General features: G+C 40.9%; 1 protein-coding gene and 1 pseudogene across 2 annotated transcripts in view; one reads left to right on the forward strand and one right to left on the reverse strand.

The window, feature by feature from the left end:
- NEO1 (neogenin 1) overlaps window positions 1-5422 on the reverse strand; it is a gene marked incomplete at its 5' end in the record, with an annotated part of 191045 nt that extends 185623 nt beyond the window's left edge. The window contains one exon of the mRNA XM_081102054.1: window positions 5371-5422. Coding sequence (XP_080958180.1) covers window positions 5371-5422 — 52 coding nt within the window. The remainder of the gene's footprint in view (window positions 1-5370) is intronic.
- A 5658-nt stretch (window positions 5423-11080) lies between these two features.
- LOC308526904 (cysteine and histidine-rich domain-containing protein 1-like) lies at window positions 11081-13140 on the forward strand (annotated as a pseudogene). Its single transcript has 2 exons — window positions 11081-11599; window positions 13120-13140. The product of its transcript is annotated as a cysteine and histidine-rich domain-containing protein 1-like (transcript).
- The last annotated feature ends 5164 nt before the right edge of the window (window positions 13141-18304 follow it).

Here is an 18304-nt window from a genome sequence, read left to right on the forward strand (position 1 = left end):
CCTACCTGGTTGATGCACTTCAAAACTACCTCATGCAACTCGTGTACCACCCAGACGCTCTTTAAGTGACAGAGCCTAATAGGCAGCGAGCAGGTGGATGCAGATCTCAGGGTACCTTGGGTCTTTTGCAGACCAACCCCTGGCTCTGCACTGATGGAAGAAAACTTTGATGTACAGCCTGGCCCCTCCCATGCATCCTGACGGCCAACAGAAGCAGCCATAAACTATAGATTGCTTTATAGCTCCAAACAGGTGGCCCAGGGCCAGTCACAGGCAGTGCTTGGCACTGACCTGCCCCAGAGTCCCTCCCAAGAGGCCCCAGAAAACACACCCGGTGGCGGACTTCACATCACATCAGAGCATGGAACAATTAGCTCCACAAGCGGCACACCCAAAGATCTCAGCACATACCAGGCACTGCTGGGGACAAATCCACTTCGTGGGGTCAGCCCTCGCTCAGAAGCTGGTCAGGGTCAATCCCCACAGTCAGTCAGTCTGAGGGCCCACCCCACTGACAGATGGGCCAACAGCAATCAAGACTAAATTACAATGGGAGATTTCAACAAGGAACATTCCTGTAGCACCTTGCTTGATTGCACCACTAAGCCCCACAGGACACCGACTACAAAAGGCCACCATACTAACACTGGGAGGCAGAGTAGATCTACCTAATATACAAAACAAATCGAGAGAGGCAGCTAAAATGGAGAGACAAAAAGCACGTTCCAAATGAAAAATAAAAAAATAAGAGAAATCCCCAGAAAAAGAACTAAATGAAATAGGCAAGCAATCTACCAGATAGAGTTCAAAACAATGGTTATAAGGATGCTCAAATGAACATAGGCGAAGAATATATGAACTCAGTGAGAACTTAAAAAGATATTTAAAATAAAAAAGGAATAGAAGCCATAAAAATTAACAAGTCCTAAATAAAGACTACAATATCTTAAAGAAGAATACGTGAGAAAAAAATCAAGAGGAGGTGGAATGACACAGAGTAGTGAATTGGAAATTTGAAAGACAAAGTAGCAGAAAACAACCATGCAGAACAGCAAAAAGAAAAATGAAATTTAAGTAAGGTAAGTATTAAGGGTACCAGAGAAGAGAGAGCAAGGAATTGAGCACCTATTTGAAGAAATAATGACTGAAAACTTTCCTAAACTTGTGAAGGAAAAAAGACAAGTCCAGGAAGCGCAGCGAGTTACAAACAAAATGAACCCAAAAGGCCCACACCAAGACACATCATAATTAAAATGGCAAAGGTTAAAGATATAGAGAGAATCTTAAAAAGAGCAAAAGAAAGACAGTTAATTATGGGAGCTGAATTCTCAGCAAAAACATTTCAAGCCAGAAGGGACCAACTGGCATCAAATATTCAAAGTGATGCAAAGCAGAAACCTACAACTAAGACTACTCTACCCAGCAAGGATATCATTTAAAATGGGAAGAGAAAGACCTTCCCAGACAAGAAAAAGCTAAAGGAGTTCATCACCAACAAACAAGTATTATAAGAAATGTGAAAGAGGCTTCATTAAGGGGGGAAAAAGAGGAACCTAGTTATATAAACAATGGCAATAAATATATATCTATCAATAACCACTTTAAATGCAAATGAATTAAATACTCCAATCAAAAGACACAGGGTTGCTGAATAGATTAAAAAAATAAGATGCATATATATGCTGTCTACAAGAAACACCTCAGAATGAAAAGATACACACTGTCTGAAAGGGGTGGAAAAATATATTTCAGGCAAATGGAAATGAAAATAAAACTGGGGTAGCAACACTTATAACAAATTAGATTTTAATACAAAGGCTATAATAAGAAAGTAATTAAATAATGATAAAGGGGTCAATCCAACAAGAGAATATAACCCTTGTAAACATTTATGCACCCAACCTAGGAGCACTTAAATATGTAAAGCAAATACTGATGGACATAAAGAGAGAGACTGACAGTAATACATTCATAGTAGGAGACTTTAACATCCCACTGACATCAATGATAGATCTTCCAGACAGAAAATCTACTAGGAAACAGTGGCCTGAAAGAACACAATAGACCGATGGATTTAATTTTTATCTTCAGAGCATTTCACCCCAAAGCAGCAGAATATACATTCTTTTCAAGTACACATGGAACATTTTCTAAAATAGACCACATGTTAGGACACAAAACAAGTTTAATAAATTTAAGAAGACTGAAATCATATCAAGCATCTTCTCTGACGGTAATGGTTTGAACCTCGAAATCAATTACAAGAAAAAAACTGAAAAACACACAAAAACATGAAGACTAAATAAGATGTTACCTAACAATGAATAATTAACAAGATAAAGGAAGAAATCAAAAGATACCTTGAGACAAATAAAAATACAGTCTAAAAAATATAAGTAAATAAATCAATGAAACCAACAGCTGTTTTTTTGAAAAGATAAACAAGATCAATAAATCTTTAACCAGACCTATCAAGAATAAGAGAGTGTACCCAAATAAAATTAGAAATACAAAAAAATTATATGAAAATATCACAAACAGCTATATGCCAATAGATTGGACAATCTGAAAGAAGTGGGTAAATTCCTAGAAATATACAATCTTCCAACACTGAATCAAGAGTAACAGAAAAATCCGAATGGAGTGATTAAAACTAATTAAAATTGAAGCATTGATCAAAAATTACTAAGAAACAAAAGTCTGGGACCAAATAGTTTCATAGATGAGTTTACCAAACATTCAAAGAAGGACTAACCCCTATCCTTCACAAATTATTACAAAAAAATACAAGAGGAGGAAGATTCCCAAACTCATTTTACAAGGCCAGCATTATCCTGATTCCAAAATCAGATAAAAACACTACAAAAAAAGAAAATTATAGGCGGTATCTCTGATGAACACAGATTCAAAATCCTCAACAAAATACTAGCAAACCAAATTCAGCAATACATGAAAAAGACCATATACCATGATCGAGGGGGACTTATTTCTGGGATGCCAGGATGGTTCGACATCTGTAAATTCAACAAGGTGAAAAGTAAAAAACCATATCATAACATCCATAGATGCAGAAAAAGCATTTGACAAAATCCAGCACCCATTTATTATTTTTTTATCTTTATTGTTGAAAGTATTACATATGTCCCCCTTTTCCCCCATTGTTTTCTACCCTCCCTCCCTCCCTCCCCACCCCTGGCCTTCGCCACCCCATTCATTCTGTCTATGGGTTATACATATATGCATATGAGTTCACTGGTTGATCTCTTTTCCCCTCCAACACCCCCCCCCCCCAGGCCTACCACCCTCCCGCCTTCCCTCTGGGATTTTGATGTTTCTATGTTACTGGGTCTATTTTTGTTCATCAGTTTATGTGTTCATTAGATTCCACATATGTGTGAGATTATATACGATAAAAACTCTCAGCAAAGTGGAAATAGAGAGAACATATCTCAACATAATAAAGGCCATATATGACAAATCCATAGCCAACATCATACTCAATAGGGAAAAGCTAAAAAGCATTTCCCTTGCGATCAGGAATAAGACAGGGATAGCCACTCTCACCCCTCTCAACACAGTAATGGAAGACCTAGTCATAGCAATCAGACAAAAAGAAGAAATAAAAGGCATTCAAATTAGAAAGGGAAGAGATAAAACTCATTATTTGCAGATGACATGATACTGTATATAAAGAAACCTAAAGATTCCACACAAAAAACTACTAGAACTGATAAAATGAATTCCATAAAGTAGCAGGATTCAAAATAAATATTGAGAAATAAGTTGCATTTTTATACACCAACTAGAGGCCCAGTGCACAAAATTTGTGCAGGGGGGGGGGATGTCCCTCAGCCCAGCCTACACCCTCTCACAATCAGGGACCTTTCAGGGGATTTCTGACTGCCAGTTTAGGCCCAATCCACAGGGATCCGGGACCAATGGCTCCTAACCACTCGCCTGCCTGCCTGATCACCCCTAACCACTCTGCCTGCCTGCCTCCCTGATCGCCCCTAACCACTTGCCTGCCTGCCTGATCGCCCCTAACCACCTCTACCTGCCTGCCTCATCGCCCCTAACCACTTGTGTGCCTGCCTCATCGCCCTGTCTCTGGTCGTTCCACTGTTTAGTTCACTGGCCTTTTATTATCTACTAGTGGCCTGGTGCATGAAATCTGTGCACAGTGGGAGGTTCCCTCAGCCCAGCCTGCACCCTCTCCAATCGGGGACCCCTTAGGGCATGTCCAACTGCTGGTTTAGGCCCAATCTGCTGCTGATCGGGCCTAAACCAGCAGTCGGACATCCCTCTCGCAATCTGGGATGTAGCCCCTAACTGCTCACTTGCCTGTCTGATTGCCCCTAACCACTCGTCTGCCTGTCTGATCACCCCTAATCGCCTCTGCGTGCCTGCCTCATTGCCCCTAACCACTCTGCCTGCCTCCCTGATTGCCCCTAACTGCTCGCCTGCCTGCCTGATCGCCCGTAACTGCTCGCTGGGGGGCTGCCAGCCAGGGTGAGGGGCGTGGTCATTCTGGTCGTTCTGCCATTTCCGTCACTGGGTTTTTATTATATAGGATATGTGCACCTATTGGGCTGTACAACTTCTCAAAGCTTGAAATCAAATTGGATGCTACTATCCTCATTTCTTGTTCCACATGACTTTTGCATGGTATTTACTTTTTATCACAGCAACCACCAAAAATCCCCACTGTACAAAGATATCATAGCATCAAAGAAAAACACAAAAGATCTACCTGAGAACAAACACCTTAAAGTGCTCCTCTTTTTATATCTAGTACAAAACTTGGCATACATAATGAACTAGATTAAAAAGCCTATTAATAACATTAAAGCCAGATTTGATAAATTACCTTAACTTTTTTTAAAATGAAGGAGGCATAATCAAATGTTGAAACTCTGAACTACCTTGACCTAGACGTTTGCACAGTGTCCAATATTTGAAATAAGTGTATGAGTTCTCTGAGGTGCCCTGGGGCATTTCAGGGTTCAGTTTTGGAACCGAGGGCTTATAATCTATCCTACAGTGTTTTCATTCACCATATTCCCAGTGCCCACCCAGCACAGTGGATGGTATCAATTTTTAGATTTTATAACCAGACAACTTCTAAGAAATTCCACAGTGCAAAGTATTAATGAGACCACAAAAAGGCTCCATACCAAAACTAACTAATTAGTATCTCTTCCATGATACAACTTACTAGCAAACAACGTTTTAATAATTAATTTTTTTCTCTTTGAGAGAGAGAGAGAGGGAGAGAGAGAGAAACATTGATCCACTGCCTCCTAAATGCCCCTACTGGAAATCGAGCCCGAAACCCATGCATGTGCCCTAACCCGGAATTGAACCACGCACCTCTTGGTTCAACTGAACCACACCAGCCAGGCAAAACAGGATTCTTGGACATTTTGATGAGCTTTAAAAAAATTATATAGAAGAGCAAAGAAAGCTAGGAAGAACCAAAATAATTTAGAACAGGGGTCCTCAAACTTTTTAAACAGGGGGCCAGTTCACTGTCCCTCAGATTGTTGGAGGGCCGGACTATAGTTTTAAAATAAAAACTATGAACAAATTCCTATGCATATTGCACATATCTTGTTTTGAAGTAAAAAAACAAAACGGGAACAAATACAATATTTATATTTGCATGTGGCCCGAGGGCCGTAGTTTCAGGACCCCTGATTTAGAACAAAGTAAAGGGACTGCACTCAGTATTTATAAAGCAACAGTAGCTCTGGGGCAGATATATGCAGAGCCACATAACAGACTAGTCGAGCCCTCCAAATAGGTGTGTGTGTGTGTGTGTGTGTGTGTATTTGAAAAACTTATACAATAGAGATGGAATTTTAAATCAATTGGGTAAAGGACGACCTACTCAAAAAATGTTACTAGGGCAACTGGTTATCCATATGCGAGAAAAATGAGACGCCTACCCAAAACATGTAAAAACAGTAAATATTTACATGTTTCTATGTATCAAACACTGTTCTAGACATTCTCTACATACCAACCACTCCAGGCTAACTTTGCTCTAGTGTCTAGGACAGTGGCTCTCAACCTTCCTAATGCCACGACCCTTTAACACATTGTTTGCGGCTAGTTTTTATCGCGGGCTAACAGGTGGCATGGGCCATTTTTGCTAATTTTTTGTGCAAATGGCAACGTTCAGTAAAATTACGATAACTTTAGTTTACGTATTTATACGTTACCCGCATTCTACCGCTAGTCTAAAAAAAATGTATTAATACGTGTCCCGCGCTCTACTAGCATTCCTATTGCTCCCCACACTCTGGGCTTCTGCTGCCAGTCCTGGGGCTGCCATCAGAACTACTATTCCCAGAATTCCTGGTACTCTCCACACTGGGAACAACCGAGGGAGCCACAGCCCCCCTAGCCTCCAGCTCTCCTGCTCTGCTCTCCACCCGGTGACTGAGGGAGCCATGACTCCCCAAGCTGCCAGCTCTCCCGCTTCTGCTCTCTGTCCATATGCAAATTAACCCGCCATCTTTGTTGGGTTAATTTACATGTTCACTACTGTTTGTCTGGTGAGTATAGTGAAGGGTCGGTCAATTTACATGTTTCTCTTTTATTATATAGTATATTGCACATATAAAAATATTAAGTAATAAAAATTTTAGGAAAACATAAGGAAGACCCTGGAGTTAGGCAATCTTTCGATCAAAATAGGGAACCTCAAAGCTAGAAGAGAGAGATATACTTCACCTCACTGCATCTATGTTTAAAAATAACTTTTATGGCAAAATGTAACAAATCAAGAGAGAGACAAAATTGGGAGAAAATAGATCACATATAACAAAGAATTTAAAAGGTCACACCACGCAATAGAAAAATAGAGCCTGTGTTCCAATAAAACTTTATTTCCAAAATAAAAAAGGCAAGATAGATATGACCCATTGACTGTAGTCTACTGCTTCTTGCCTTGGAATATTTAGTCAGCAAAAAATGAGTGATCTATGTTTCAGTTTATCTGGAATGTGTTCTGTGAAAAATGAACAATGCACACAAGTGTAAACTATATAATTTCACAGGCATATGATTGTATGAGCATTGAGAAAGGTAGGAAAGTGTATACCAGCTTGTTATCACTGATTACTGGGAGGGTAAGGATGGTAGAAAATGGGGGAGGAGGGGAGGAATGAGGAAAGGAGATAAAAATCCCCAAGCCCATTTAAAATAATTTTGTAATAAAAATCAGCTTGTGTGTATAGGACATTTATAAATATTATACATATGCAGGTGGCAGGTGTGGGTATATGTTTACACTTGTGTGAATAATTAAAGAGATATATTTTAAAAACTAGTCACCTAAATGGGAATTACCTCAGGGATTTCAGTTGGTTTTTTTCACCTTTGTAATTATCTGAATATTTTATGTAAAAACACTATTGTCTGTTTAAGCAGAAACAAAGCTATATTCATTTTTATATACAGTCTACATAAGAGGGGACAATATGAAAAGTCTGGGGAATATTTGCATACTGAGATTGAAAGACTGTAAAAAATACATTTAACATTATATAAAATTTTGTGCACTGGGCCACTAATACTTAAATATTAATACATACGGAAAAGTCTAAAAGAATGAACACTAAACAGTTAACAGAGCTTTCTCCTGGGGAAAGGAGTGGGACTGAGCTGCTGGGAGATCATACAGGCTTTTTACTCCATAGACTTTGTTTTTAATAAATCTTTATTGTTCAGATTATTACAGTTGTTCCTTTTTCCCCCATAGCTCCCCTCCACCAGGTTCCCAGCCCCTGCCCTTACGCCCCCCCCCCCACTGTCCTCATCCATAAATGTACGATTTTTGTCCACTCTCTTCCCACACCCCCCACACTCCCTTCCCCACAAGAATTGTCAGGCCACTCCCTTTATATGCCCCTGATTCTATTCTATTCACCAGTTTATTCTGTTCATCAGATTATTTATTCACTGGATTTTTAGATTCACTTGTTGATAGATATTTGTTGTCACTTTGTTGTTCATACTTTTTATCTTCACCTTTTTCTTCTTCTTCCTCTTCTTAAAGAATACCCTTCAGCATTTCATATAATACTGACTTTGGCGGTGATGAACTCCTTTAGCTTGTTCTTATCTGTGAAGCTCTTTATCTGACCTTCAATTCTAAATGAGAGCTTTGCTGGGTAGAGTAATCTTGGTTGTAGGTTCTTGGCATTCATCACTTTGAATATTTCTTGCCACTCCCTTCTGGCCTGCATAGTTTCTGTTGAGAAATCAGCTGACAGTCGTATGGGTACACCCTTGTAGGTAACTAACTGCTTTTCTCTTGCTGTATTTAAGACTTTCTCTTTGTCTTTTGCCCTTGGCATTTTAATTATGATGTGTGTTGGTGTGGTCCTCTTTGGATTCCTTTTGTTTGGGGTTCTCTTTGCTTCCTGGACTTGTAAATCTATTTCTTTCACCAGGTAGGGGAAGTATTCTGTCATTATTTCTTCAAATAGGTTTTCAATATCTTGCTCTCTCTCTTCTTCTGGCACCCCTATAATTTGGATGTTGGTACGCTTGAAGTTGTCCCAGAGGCTCCTGACACTATCTTCGTATTTTTGTCTTCTTTTTTTCATTTTGCTTTTCTGGTTGGGTTTTTTTTTGCTTCTTCGTATTTCAAATCTTTGGATCTTGATTCTTCGTATCCTCTTGTCTGCTGTTGGATCTTTGTATATTATTCTTTATTTCAGTCAGTATATACTTAATTTCTAATTGCTCCTTTTTCATATCCTTGACGGTCTCACTAAGATCCTCAGAGGTTTCTAGAAGATTCTTGAGTAACCTTATAACCGTGGTTTTGAACTCTATATCCAGTAGTTTGCTTTTCTCCATTTCTTTCATTTGTGATCTGTTTCTTTGTCTCTGCATTTTGGCTGCTTCCCTGTGTTGATAGAGTGGCTTTCTGTGCTAGGTGTTCTATAGGGCCCAGTAGCTCAGCCTCCCTCATTACCTGAGGTGGACACTCTTGGTGCACCCTTTTGTGGGCTGTGTGCACAGTCTTGTTGTAGTTAAGCCTTGATTACTGTTGGTATCACTGAACTTTGGCAGTGATGAACTGGAGGAATTGACCTCCAGGCCAATTGGCTGTGAGGACCAGTTATGTCTACAATGGGAGAACTTCTGTGCTGGAGACACCCTTATGGGCAGGACTTGCTTCAGTGGGGCTTTGGCCCTCACTGAGTCTGCCCAGGTTTTTAGGCAGAGAAAGGCCAGGCCATTCATATGCAAAAGCCTCTGCACACAGCTTGGGTGGGGTTATAAATTGGGTGGGGCAGGCTCAGGGAATCACCAGGGCGAGCAAACCTCAATGGCTTCCAGTCTGCTCTGCCTCGGAAAGGTCCTGGCATCTGTGTCCTGCAGCCCCGTGCAGGAACAATGACTACTGCAAGCACCTCTGCGAGAAAGCCGCCCTCATATTCTGGCCCAATGCCAGACAGTCCTGTTTCTCTCCGTATGAGTCTGGGCTCCCAAATTCTCACCTGGAACTGGAGTTCAGAGCAGTCGGGAGCTTGTTTCTCCCTGCTGAATGAAAAAGACAACAGCGTACCCAGCTGCCAACCCCTTTCGCGTGCGCCTCCGTAGCTCCGCACTTCCACACCTCTGCACCTGCTACTGGACTCAATGCGCTTTTTCTTTCCTTCTAGTTGTAGAATTTCCACTCAGCCAGCCTTCCCGTGGTTTTGGATGATACTAGTTTTGTCTTTTAGTTGTAGTTTTAATGTGGTTGTGTGCAGCAGCAAATTTAGGTGTTTACCTATGCCGCCATCTTGGTTCCTACATAGATTTTTTTATTTAAAGCTTACATTTTTAGTATGAATAGTTACTTATGCATTCTTCTTGTCATTTTTATCTTTTGTAATAACAAGAAACCTTTTTGCTATTATTGGTGAATAATCCCTGTTGTAAACAGAGGATTGTTTTTTTTTTTCTCACCAGGGTCCTGATTCCCTATTTACTTAAGTTTGCTTAATTTTAGTTTACTACGACCAGAGTCATTGTACAAATTATTCTGAAACAGGTTTAATGATCCTGTCTGATCTCTTCTATATTCCCAGGTCTCTACAAATTTCTCACTTCTTAATAAAATAGCTTTCACTTCTTGATGGACTATTCCTCACTTTTTGGTAAAATATTTTACACTTATTTATAGAATTCCATCTTAAGAAAGGAAAATATCCACAGAGAACTTATTTCAGTTGTAATCCCTACCGCCAAAAAGCAACAAATCATATCACATATCACTCACTACACAACTTGTATGGCCAATGATAATTCTAAATTTTACTATATCCTTAGTAAAAAAACAAACAAACAATTAAACAAAAACAGACAGTATTTGACTACTGGCAGAAATAAAATTAAATCTAACTGTTTTATTGCCCAAAGAGGTTCAAAGTCTGATAACAGAAATGCAGGACAGCTCTGACCATTTTTTCTCAGTGGTTAGAGCTTCAGCCTGTGGACCAAAGGGTCGCGGCTTCGCTTCCCAGTCAAGGGCATCTACCTTGGTTGCTGCAGCTTTACCAGCCCTGGTAGGAGGGGTGTGCAGGGAGTAACCAATGGATGTGTCTCTCTCACATGGATGTTTCTCTCTCCCCACTCCCTCCTTCCTCCCTTCTACTCTCTCTAGAAATCAATGGAAAAAATGTCCTCGGGTGAGGAATAAAAAAAAAAGAATTGTTATACACCGACAAATGTAAACATTCTGGATAATGTTATTCATCCTAAGAAAATTATCTCCTCATTGTAAGTTAAGATACTAATGTCAAAGGACTTCATATTTCTTTTACTCCTTAATAACATTACTTTTGATCATTCTATTGCATCCAGTTAGTCTCTAAATGGTACCTTTTATCCTTCCTGGTCCTTTGGTGTCCACTATCATCACCATATATACTAGTAGTTCAGACTCTCTAGCTTTAAGTTCTCAATTTAAACACAAAATGTTTGGGTCAGACCAGTGCTTGCAGGGGGAGCTATACGCGCACCGCACTGAAGCCCCTGGCATTGGGCCTGACTTGGACTGATTGGAACAGAAATGGTCCTGCTGTGCTACAACCAGGGCTGCAGCCAGCACTTCGATCCCAGAGCAATTCCAATGATGCTTGCACATACCAACCAGGTGTACAGTCTTTCATGATGCATTAAAGGGTTGGTCTTACTGTAAGAGAAGAACAATGTATTTTTCTAATTTTTTTAAGCATTGTAGGTTGTACCAAATGTAGGCATAATAGTGAAAAGCCACCTGAGCCAGTCAACCCTGAGAAGTCAACACTACTGAGAAGAACTATCTGAATGAAAACCCAAATTTCAGGAGCACATCATTCAAGTCCCTAAACCAGTAGAAGCAATAAAGAGGCCAAGCCCAGATGAACCAATGACAAATTTGGAATTAAAAGTATCTGCTTCCCTAAAACAAGCACTTGATAAACTTAAACTGTCATTGGGGAATGAAAACAAGGAAGAAGACAGTGATGAAATTAAGACTGGGACCTCATGTAAAAATGGAAGGTGTACAAAGACGTATCAGGGTCTACAGAGTCCAGAAGAAGTCTGTGTATATATATATCAGTGGTTCTCAACCTTCCTAATGCCACGACACTTTAATAAAATTCCTCATGTTGTGGTGGCGCCCTGGCTAATCAGGGCAATATGCAAATTAACAGCCAGCCAAGATGGCGGCCGGCAGCCAGGCAGCTTAAAGCGAACATGAGACTTGCTTGCTTCAGTGATGGAGAACTCCAACGTTCCCCGCCTGCCGCTGCCGGCCTCCGAGCTGCAACTCTAAGCAACTATGTTACAAATATAGAAGCTAAACAAATCCCCAGAAACCTGCTTTAGTCGCCCCGGGCTTCAGCCAGCAGGATCACAACATTGTTTCAAATATAGAAGGTAAACGAAGGCCAGAAACCTGCTTTCAGCAGCGGAGGCCTAAGAGCTGGAGCCAAGCCTCAACAAAAGCTGGCCCAGAATAAAAAAAAAAAAAAGAAAAAAAGGAGCGGTTGGGAGCCTCAGTCACACGCCAGCCTGACAACAGCCCTCAGCCCCTCACCCAGGCTGGCCAGGCACCCCAGCGGGGACCCCCACCCTGAAGGGTGTGTAACCAGCTGCAAAAAGCCATCATCCCCTCATCCAGGCTGGCCAGGCACCCCAGTGGGGACCCCCACCCTGATCCAGGACACCCTTCAGGGCAAACCAGCCGGCCCCCACCCTGCACCAGGCCTCTATCCTATATAGTAAAAAGGTAATATGCCTCCCAGCACCGGGATCAGCGTGACAGGGGGCAGCACCCAACCTCCCTATCCGCCCTGCTCTGTTCGTGACTAGGGAAGGCGCCCTACCCCCCTGATCAGCTCTGCTCTGTGCCTGATAGGGGGGAGCTCCCCAAACCCCTGATCGCCCTGCGGCTCTGTGTGTGACAGGGTGCAGCGCCCCAACCCCCTGATCGGCCCTGCTGTGTGTGTGACAGGGTGCGGCGCCCCAACCCCCCAATCGGCCCTTCCCTGAGCGTGACTGAGGGTGGCATCGCAACCTCCTGATCCGCCCTGCTCTGTGCATGACAGGGGGCGGCGCCCCAACTCCCCAATCGGCCCTGCTCTGAACCCGACCAGGGGCTGCACCTAGGGATTGGGCTGCCCTCTGCCACCCTGGAGCAGGCCTAAGCCAGCAGGTCGTTATCCCAGACTGCGAGAGGGCACAGGCCGGGCTGAGGGACCCCCCCCTCCCCCCGAGTGCACAAATTTTTGTGCATCGGACCTCTAGTATACTATAAAAAAGTTATGTGAATGTCATTTCTCTCTTAAAATACCTTATGGGCCCTAGCCGGTTTGGCTCACTGGATAGAGCGTTGGCCTGGGGACTGAAGAGTCCCTGGTTCAATTCTGGTCAAGGGCATGTACCTTGGTTGCAGGCACATCCCCAGTAGGGGTTGTGCAGGAGGCAGCTGATCGATGCTTCTCTCTCATCGATGTTTCTAACTCTCTATCCCTCTCCTTTCCTCTCTGTAAAAAATCAATAAAATATATTTAAAAAATACCTTATGGTACTGTGCTCATCCTTCTTCTTGTGATGATACAGGATGATTCAATGATGAAATGATGTGAAGTGAATGATGCAGATATTTTTGGACTGCAGTTGGCCACAGATAATTAAAACTGCAGATAAGAGAGACCTACTGTACGTTCTAAAGAATCTGAGATCCTAAGAAGATGCTTCAGGACAGTGCTGTCCAACAGAAATGTAAAGAAAGCCATATATGTACCTTTAAATGTTCTAGTAGTCATAAAAAATAAGCAACAGATGAAATTAATATTTACTGTATTTAATCAAATATATCTGAAATATCATTTAAACATGTGATCAATAAAAAAGTATTAATAGGATATTTTCATTTTTTTATACTAAGTCTTTGAAATCCAGTGCACATATATTTTACACTCACAGTAAATCACAAATCAAACTAGAAACATTTTACTAGTAAGTGTTCAATAGCTATAAGTAGATAGTGAGTACTGTATTAAACAGCACAGCTTCAAAAATTCTTAAAATATTTAATGGTATTAAAATGGAATATTTACTTCAATAAACTAGATGCACATTCAAATGTAAAAAGAAAATATTTAACACACTGGAAACAACAGATGTATTGCTTTGTGTATCCAGATTATCTCACTTCTGTGCAGACGCAGAACAGAGTTTCTATATAACTGGCTATGCAGACCCAGAATAAAGCTTCTATATAACTGAACTTATAACTGAACACTTAATTTTTTTATTTCTTTTTTTAATTTTTCTCACCACTCAAAGTCACATAAGCTTCTGTCACCATATGTTTGGTCTCTTTTACCCTTTATTAGTCTCCCAACCCCTTCCTCTGGTAACTATCATACTGTTTTCTGTGTTTATGAGTTTAAGTTTAATATCCCACACTAGAGACCCAATGCACGAAATTCATGCAAGAGTAGGCCTTCCCCTGGCTGCCAGCACCAGCTTCCCTCCAGCACCCTGGACCTGGGCTGCCCTTTAGCTGCCGGTACCTGGGACCCAGGCTTCCCTCTGGCTGCTGGCACCCAGGACCCAGGCATTCCTTGCAGAAGGAGGCCCCGGCACCCACCCGCCGCAGCCCACTGGTCGGTGGCCTGGGCTTCCCTCTGCAGGGCAATCATGGGGCGATGGCCGGGCCCTCAACTAATCGCATCGTACCCACCTTGGCTGGCCTGGAGCCAGTGGGTGTCATAGCGTGGTACCGGATGGTTGTCTGGATGGTCGTTACACCGTTCGGCAGTTCAGTCGATTTACATATTTAGCTTTTATTATATGGGATGAGTGAAATTTTATGATTTTTAGCTTTTTCTGACTTATTTTAATGCTTAGCATAATATCCTCAAGGCCCGTCCATTTTGTCACAAATGGCGTACTTCATCTTTTCTTATGGCTGAGTAGTATTGCATAGTGTATATATGTACCACATCTTCTTTATCCAATCCTCTATCAAAGAACTCTGGTTATCTCCATGTCTTGGCCACCGTGAATGATGGTGCAATGAACATAGCGGGGTATATATTTTGCAAATACATGTTTCGAGGTTTTAGGGTAGGTACCCAAAAGGGGGATAGATGGGTCATATGGTAACTCTTTTTTTTGTACGAAAGCATAGGTACACACCCTGACCAAGGATCAAAGCCAGCCCAACCTACGTATGTGCCCAGACTAGGAATCAAACCTGCAAACTTTCAGTGTATGGCAGCGGTTCTCAACCTGTGGGTCGCGACCCCTTTGGCGGTCGAACAACCCTTTCACAAGGGTCGTCTAAGACCATCCTGGATATCAGACATTTACATTACGATTAATAACAGTAGCAAAATTACGGTTATGAAGTAGCAACGAAAATAATTTTATGGTTGGGGTCACAACATGAGGAACTGTATTTAAAGGGCCAGAAGGTTGAGAACCACTGGTGTATGGGATGATGCTCCAACCAACTGAGCCACACTGGCCAGATTGCTAACTCTATTCTTAATCTTTTGAATAACCATCAGACTGTTTTCCATAGTGGCTATACCAGTTTACATTACCACCAGAAGAGAATGAGGGTTCCTTTTTCTCCACAATCTCGCCAACACTTATTATTACCTGTCTTACTGATAACAGCCATTCTAACAAGTGTGAGGTGGTATCCCAGTGCAATTTTGATTTGCTTTTCCCTAATAGTAAGGTTGAACACCTTTTCATATATCTGTTGGCCGTTTGTTATTTCTACTTAGGGGAGGTGTCTGTTCAGGTCCTCTGCCCGTCTTTTAATTGGATTATTTGTCTGGTATTGAGTTGTATTTCTTTTTATATTTTGGATATTAACCCCTTGTTGGAGCTGTTGTTTTGCAAATATTATCTCCCATTTGGTTGGTTGCCTTTTTGTTTAATTGGTGGTGTCTTTTGCTATGTATAAGTTTTATAGTTTGATATAGACCCATTCATTTATTTTTGCCTTTACTTCCCTTGCTTTTGGCATCAAATCCATAAAATATTCTCTATGACCAAGGTCCATAAGTTTAGTACCTATGTTTTCTTCTATGTAATTTATTGTTTCAGGTCTTGTATTTAGAGTTTTGATCCATTTTGAATTGATTTTTGTATATGGGGATTAATTGTAATCTAGTTTCATTCTTTTGCATATGCTTTCCAGTTTTCCCAGCACCATTTATTGAGGAGACTTTATTTTCTCCATTGTGTGTTTTTGGCTCCTTTGTCAAAAAATTATTTGTCCATACAATGTGGTTTTATTTATGGGCTCTCAATTCTCTTCCAATGGTCTCTGTCTGTTTTTCTGCCAATACCACACTGTTTTTATTATCATAACTCTGTAGTATAATTTGAAGTCAGGTAGTGAGATACCTCCAGCTTTGCTCTTTTTTCTCAGTATTGCTTTGGCTATTTGGGGTCTTTTATGGTTCCATATAAATCTGATGAATTTTTGTTCTGTGTGTGTGTGTGTGTGTGTGTTTTTAATGACATTGGGATTTTGATAGGGATTACGTTATATTTATACATTGCCTTGGGCAATATGGCCATTTTAAGTATGTTGATTCTTCCAACCCATAAACACAGAATACCTTTCCATTTCACTGTCTCTTTTTCAATCTAATTTAATAAAGTTTTATAGTTTTCAGTATATAGGTACTTCACACCCTTTAAGTTTATTCCTAGGTTTTTTATTCTTATGGTTGCAATTGAAAAGGTGTTATTTTGTTTTGTTTTCATTTCTTTTTCTAAGTTTCATTGTTAGTATGGAAAAAGCAGTGGATTTTTGTACATTGATTTTGTAACCTGCAACTTCACTGTATTTGTTTATTGTTTCTAATAGTTTTTTGGTTGAGTCCTTAGGATTTTCTATATATAGAATCATGTCATGTGCAAAAGGTGATACTTTCACTTCTTCATTTCCAATTTCAATGCCTTTTGTTTTTCTATTGCCTGAGTGTTCTAGCTAGGACTTTCAGAATTATCCTATATAATAAAAGGCTAATATGCAGTTAGACCAGGAGTTTAACCGGGAGTTGAACAGGGGCAGGGACAGCCAGCCAACTGCCTGAGGCCCCTCTCCCCAGCCGTCCCTGCCCCCGATTGGCCCCTGCACCCTAATCTGGGGTGGGGCCTACCGGCCAACCACCCACAGCCCCTCCCCCCATCTGCCCAGCCCAATCAGCCCCAATCAGGGCATGCCATCCAGATCCCATCCATGCACGACTTCATGCACTGGGCCTCTAGTGTTGAGTAAGAGCGGTGAGAGTGGACATCCTTGTCTTGTTCCTGAATTTAGATTAAAAGCTTTGTTTTTTGAGTATGATATTGACTGAAGGTTTGTCACATATGGCCTTTGGATTCCTCTTTTATTTTGCACGTATCAGTAAAATGCTTTTCACATATAAGCATGGCTTAAGTTCATTTTTTGAGTCTAGGATTCTATCTATACATTAGAGGCCCAGTGCATAGATTTGTGCACCAGTGGGGTCCCTCGGCCTGGCCTACACCCTCTCACAATCCAGGACTCCACGGGGTATGTCAGCTAGCGGGTTTTGGCCAAATCCCCACAGACTCGATCCAGACAGGAGGGAGCCCAATCCTGTGCACTGAGCGTCTGTCTCCCGGTGGTCAGTGCACATCATAGCGACCAATTGACTGGTCGTTCGGTCGCTTAGGCTTTTATATACATAGATACGTGGACTGGTATGGAAATAAAATCTCTGCGTTCTGCACCCCCTCACAGACCTAAAAACATGGTCTACAGTGGGAGGAAGTAGTAACTGTCTTGTTACTTGTTAAAGGTAATTGAATGGGACTGAACATACATTGAATTTTAAAATGTTGGTTCATAAATACAAAACCAGATTTTTTTCCAAACTGCCACTGGAAATTCATGGTTGACAAAGAATTAAAAATGTCGAAAAATACTATTTTTCTTGAGCACACATAATTGCCTATTTTCTATAATTTCACTAATTTGAAAGGTCTGTTACTGGTTAAATATGGTTCAAGGCTTTTGACAAGTTTATATTTTGGAAAGTCCAATTTATCATAAATACAAGTAACGATATAACTTATTATTCAAACCAGACATTCTGAGAGTGAACACTAAAAATAATTATACCAGGAGAAGCAGGTATAAACTGTCCCAAGCAAACCAGAACTTAGAGTAATTAACACATATGTGGCCTTGCTAAATTATACCATAAAGCAGATTCCTGGCTACTTTTATTTTGGGAGTACTGAACACAATTTACCAAAGAAATCTGTCCCACTAACCTTGTAAATCAAAATCTCTATTTAATATAAGTGAAATAAATATTTCCTATAAAGAGTTTAAAGCACATATTTTCAAGTTATACTGTGCAAATTGTACTGGATGATAAACTCAATAAACAAAAAATAAAATTAAGGACATTATGAATCACAGGGCACATCACTATCACAACCAGATAACTTCTTACTGGCATTTTTTTTTTGATTAACTAAATATTGTTCAGATTATTACATTTGTTCCTCTTTTTCCCCCCATAACACCCCTCCACCCAGCTCCCACCCCACCATCCTCCCTCACTCCCCATCCACTGTCCTCATCCATAGGCGCATGATTTTTGTCCAGTCACTTCCCACATCCTCCTCGCCCCTTTCCGACCCCAAGGATAGTCAGTCCATTCACTTTCTATGTCCCTGATTCTATTATAATCACCAGTTCATTCTGTTCATCAGATTATTCATTTGATTT

This window comes from Myotis nattereri (assembly GCF_964212035.1).
Source record: "Myotis nattereri genome assembly, chromosome: 1".
Classification (NCBI taxonomy): Eukaryota; Metazoa; Chordata; class Mammalia; order Chiroptera; family Vespertilionidae; genus Myotis; species Myotis nattereri.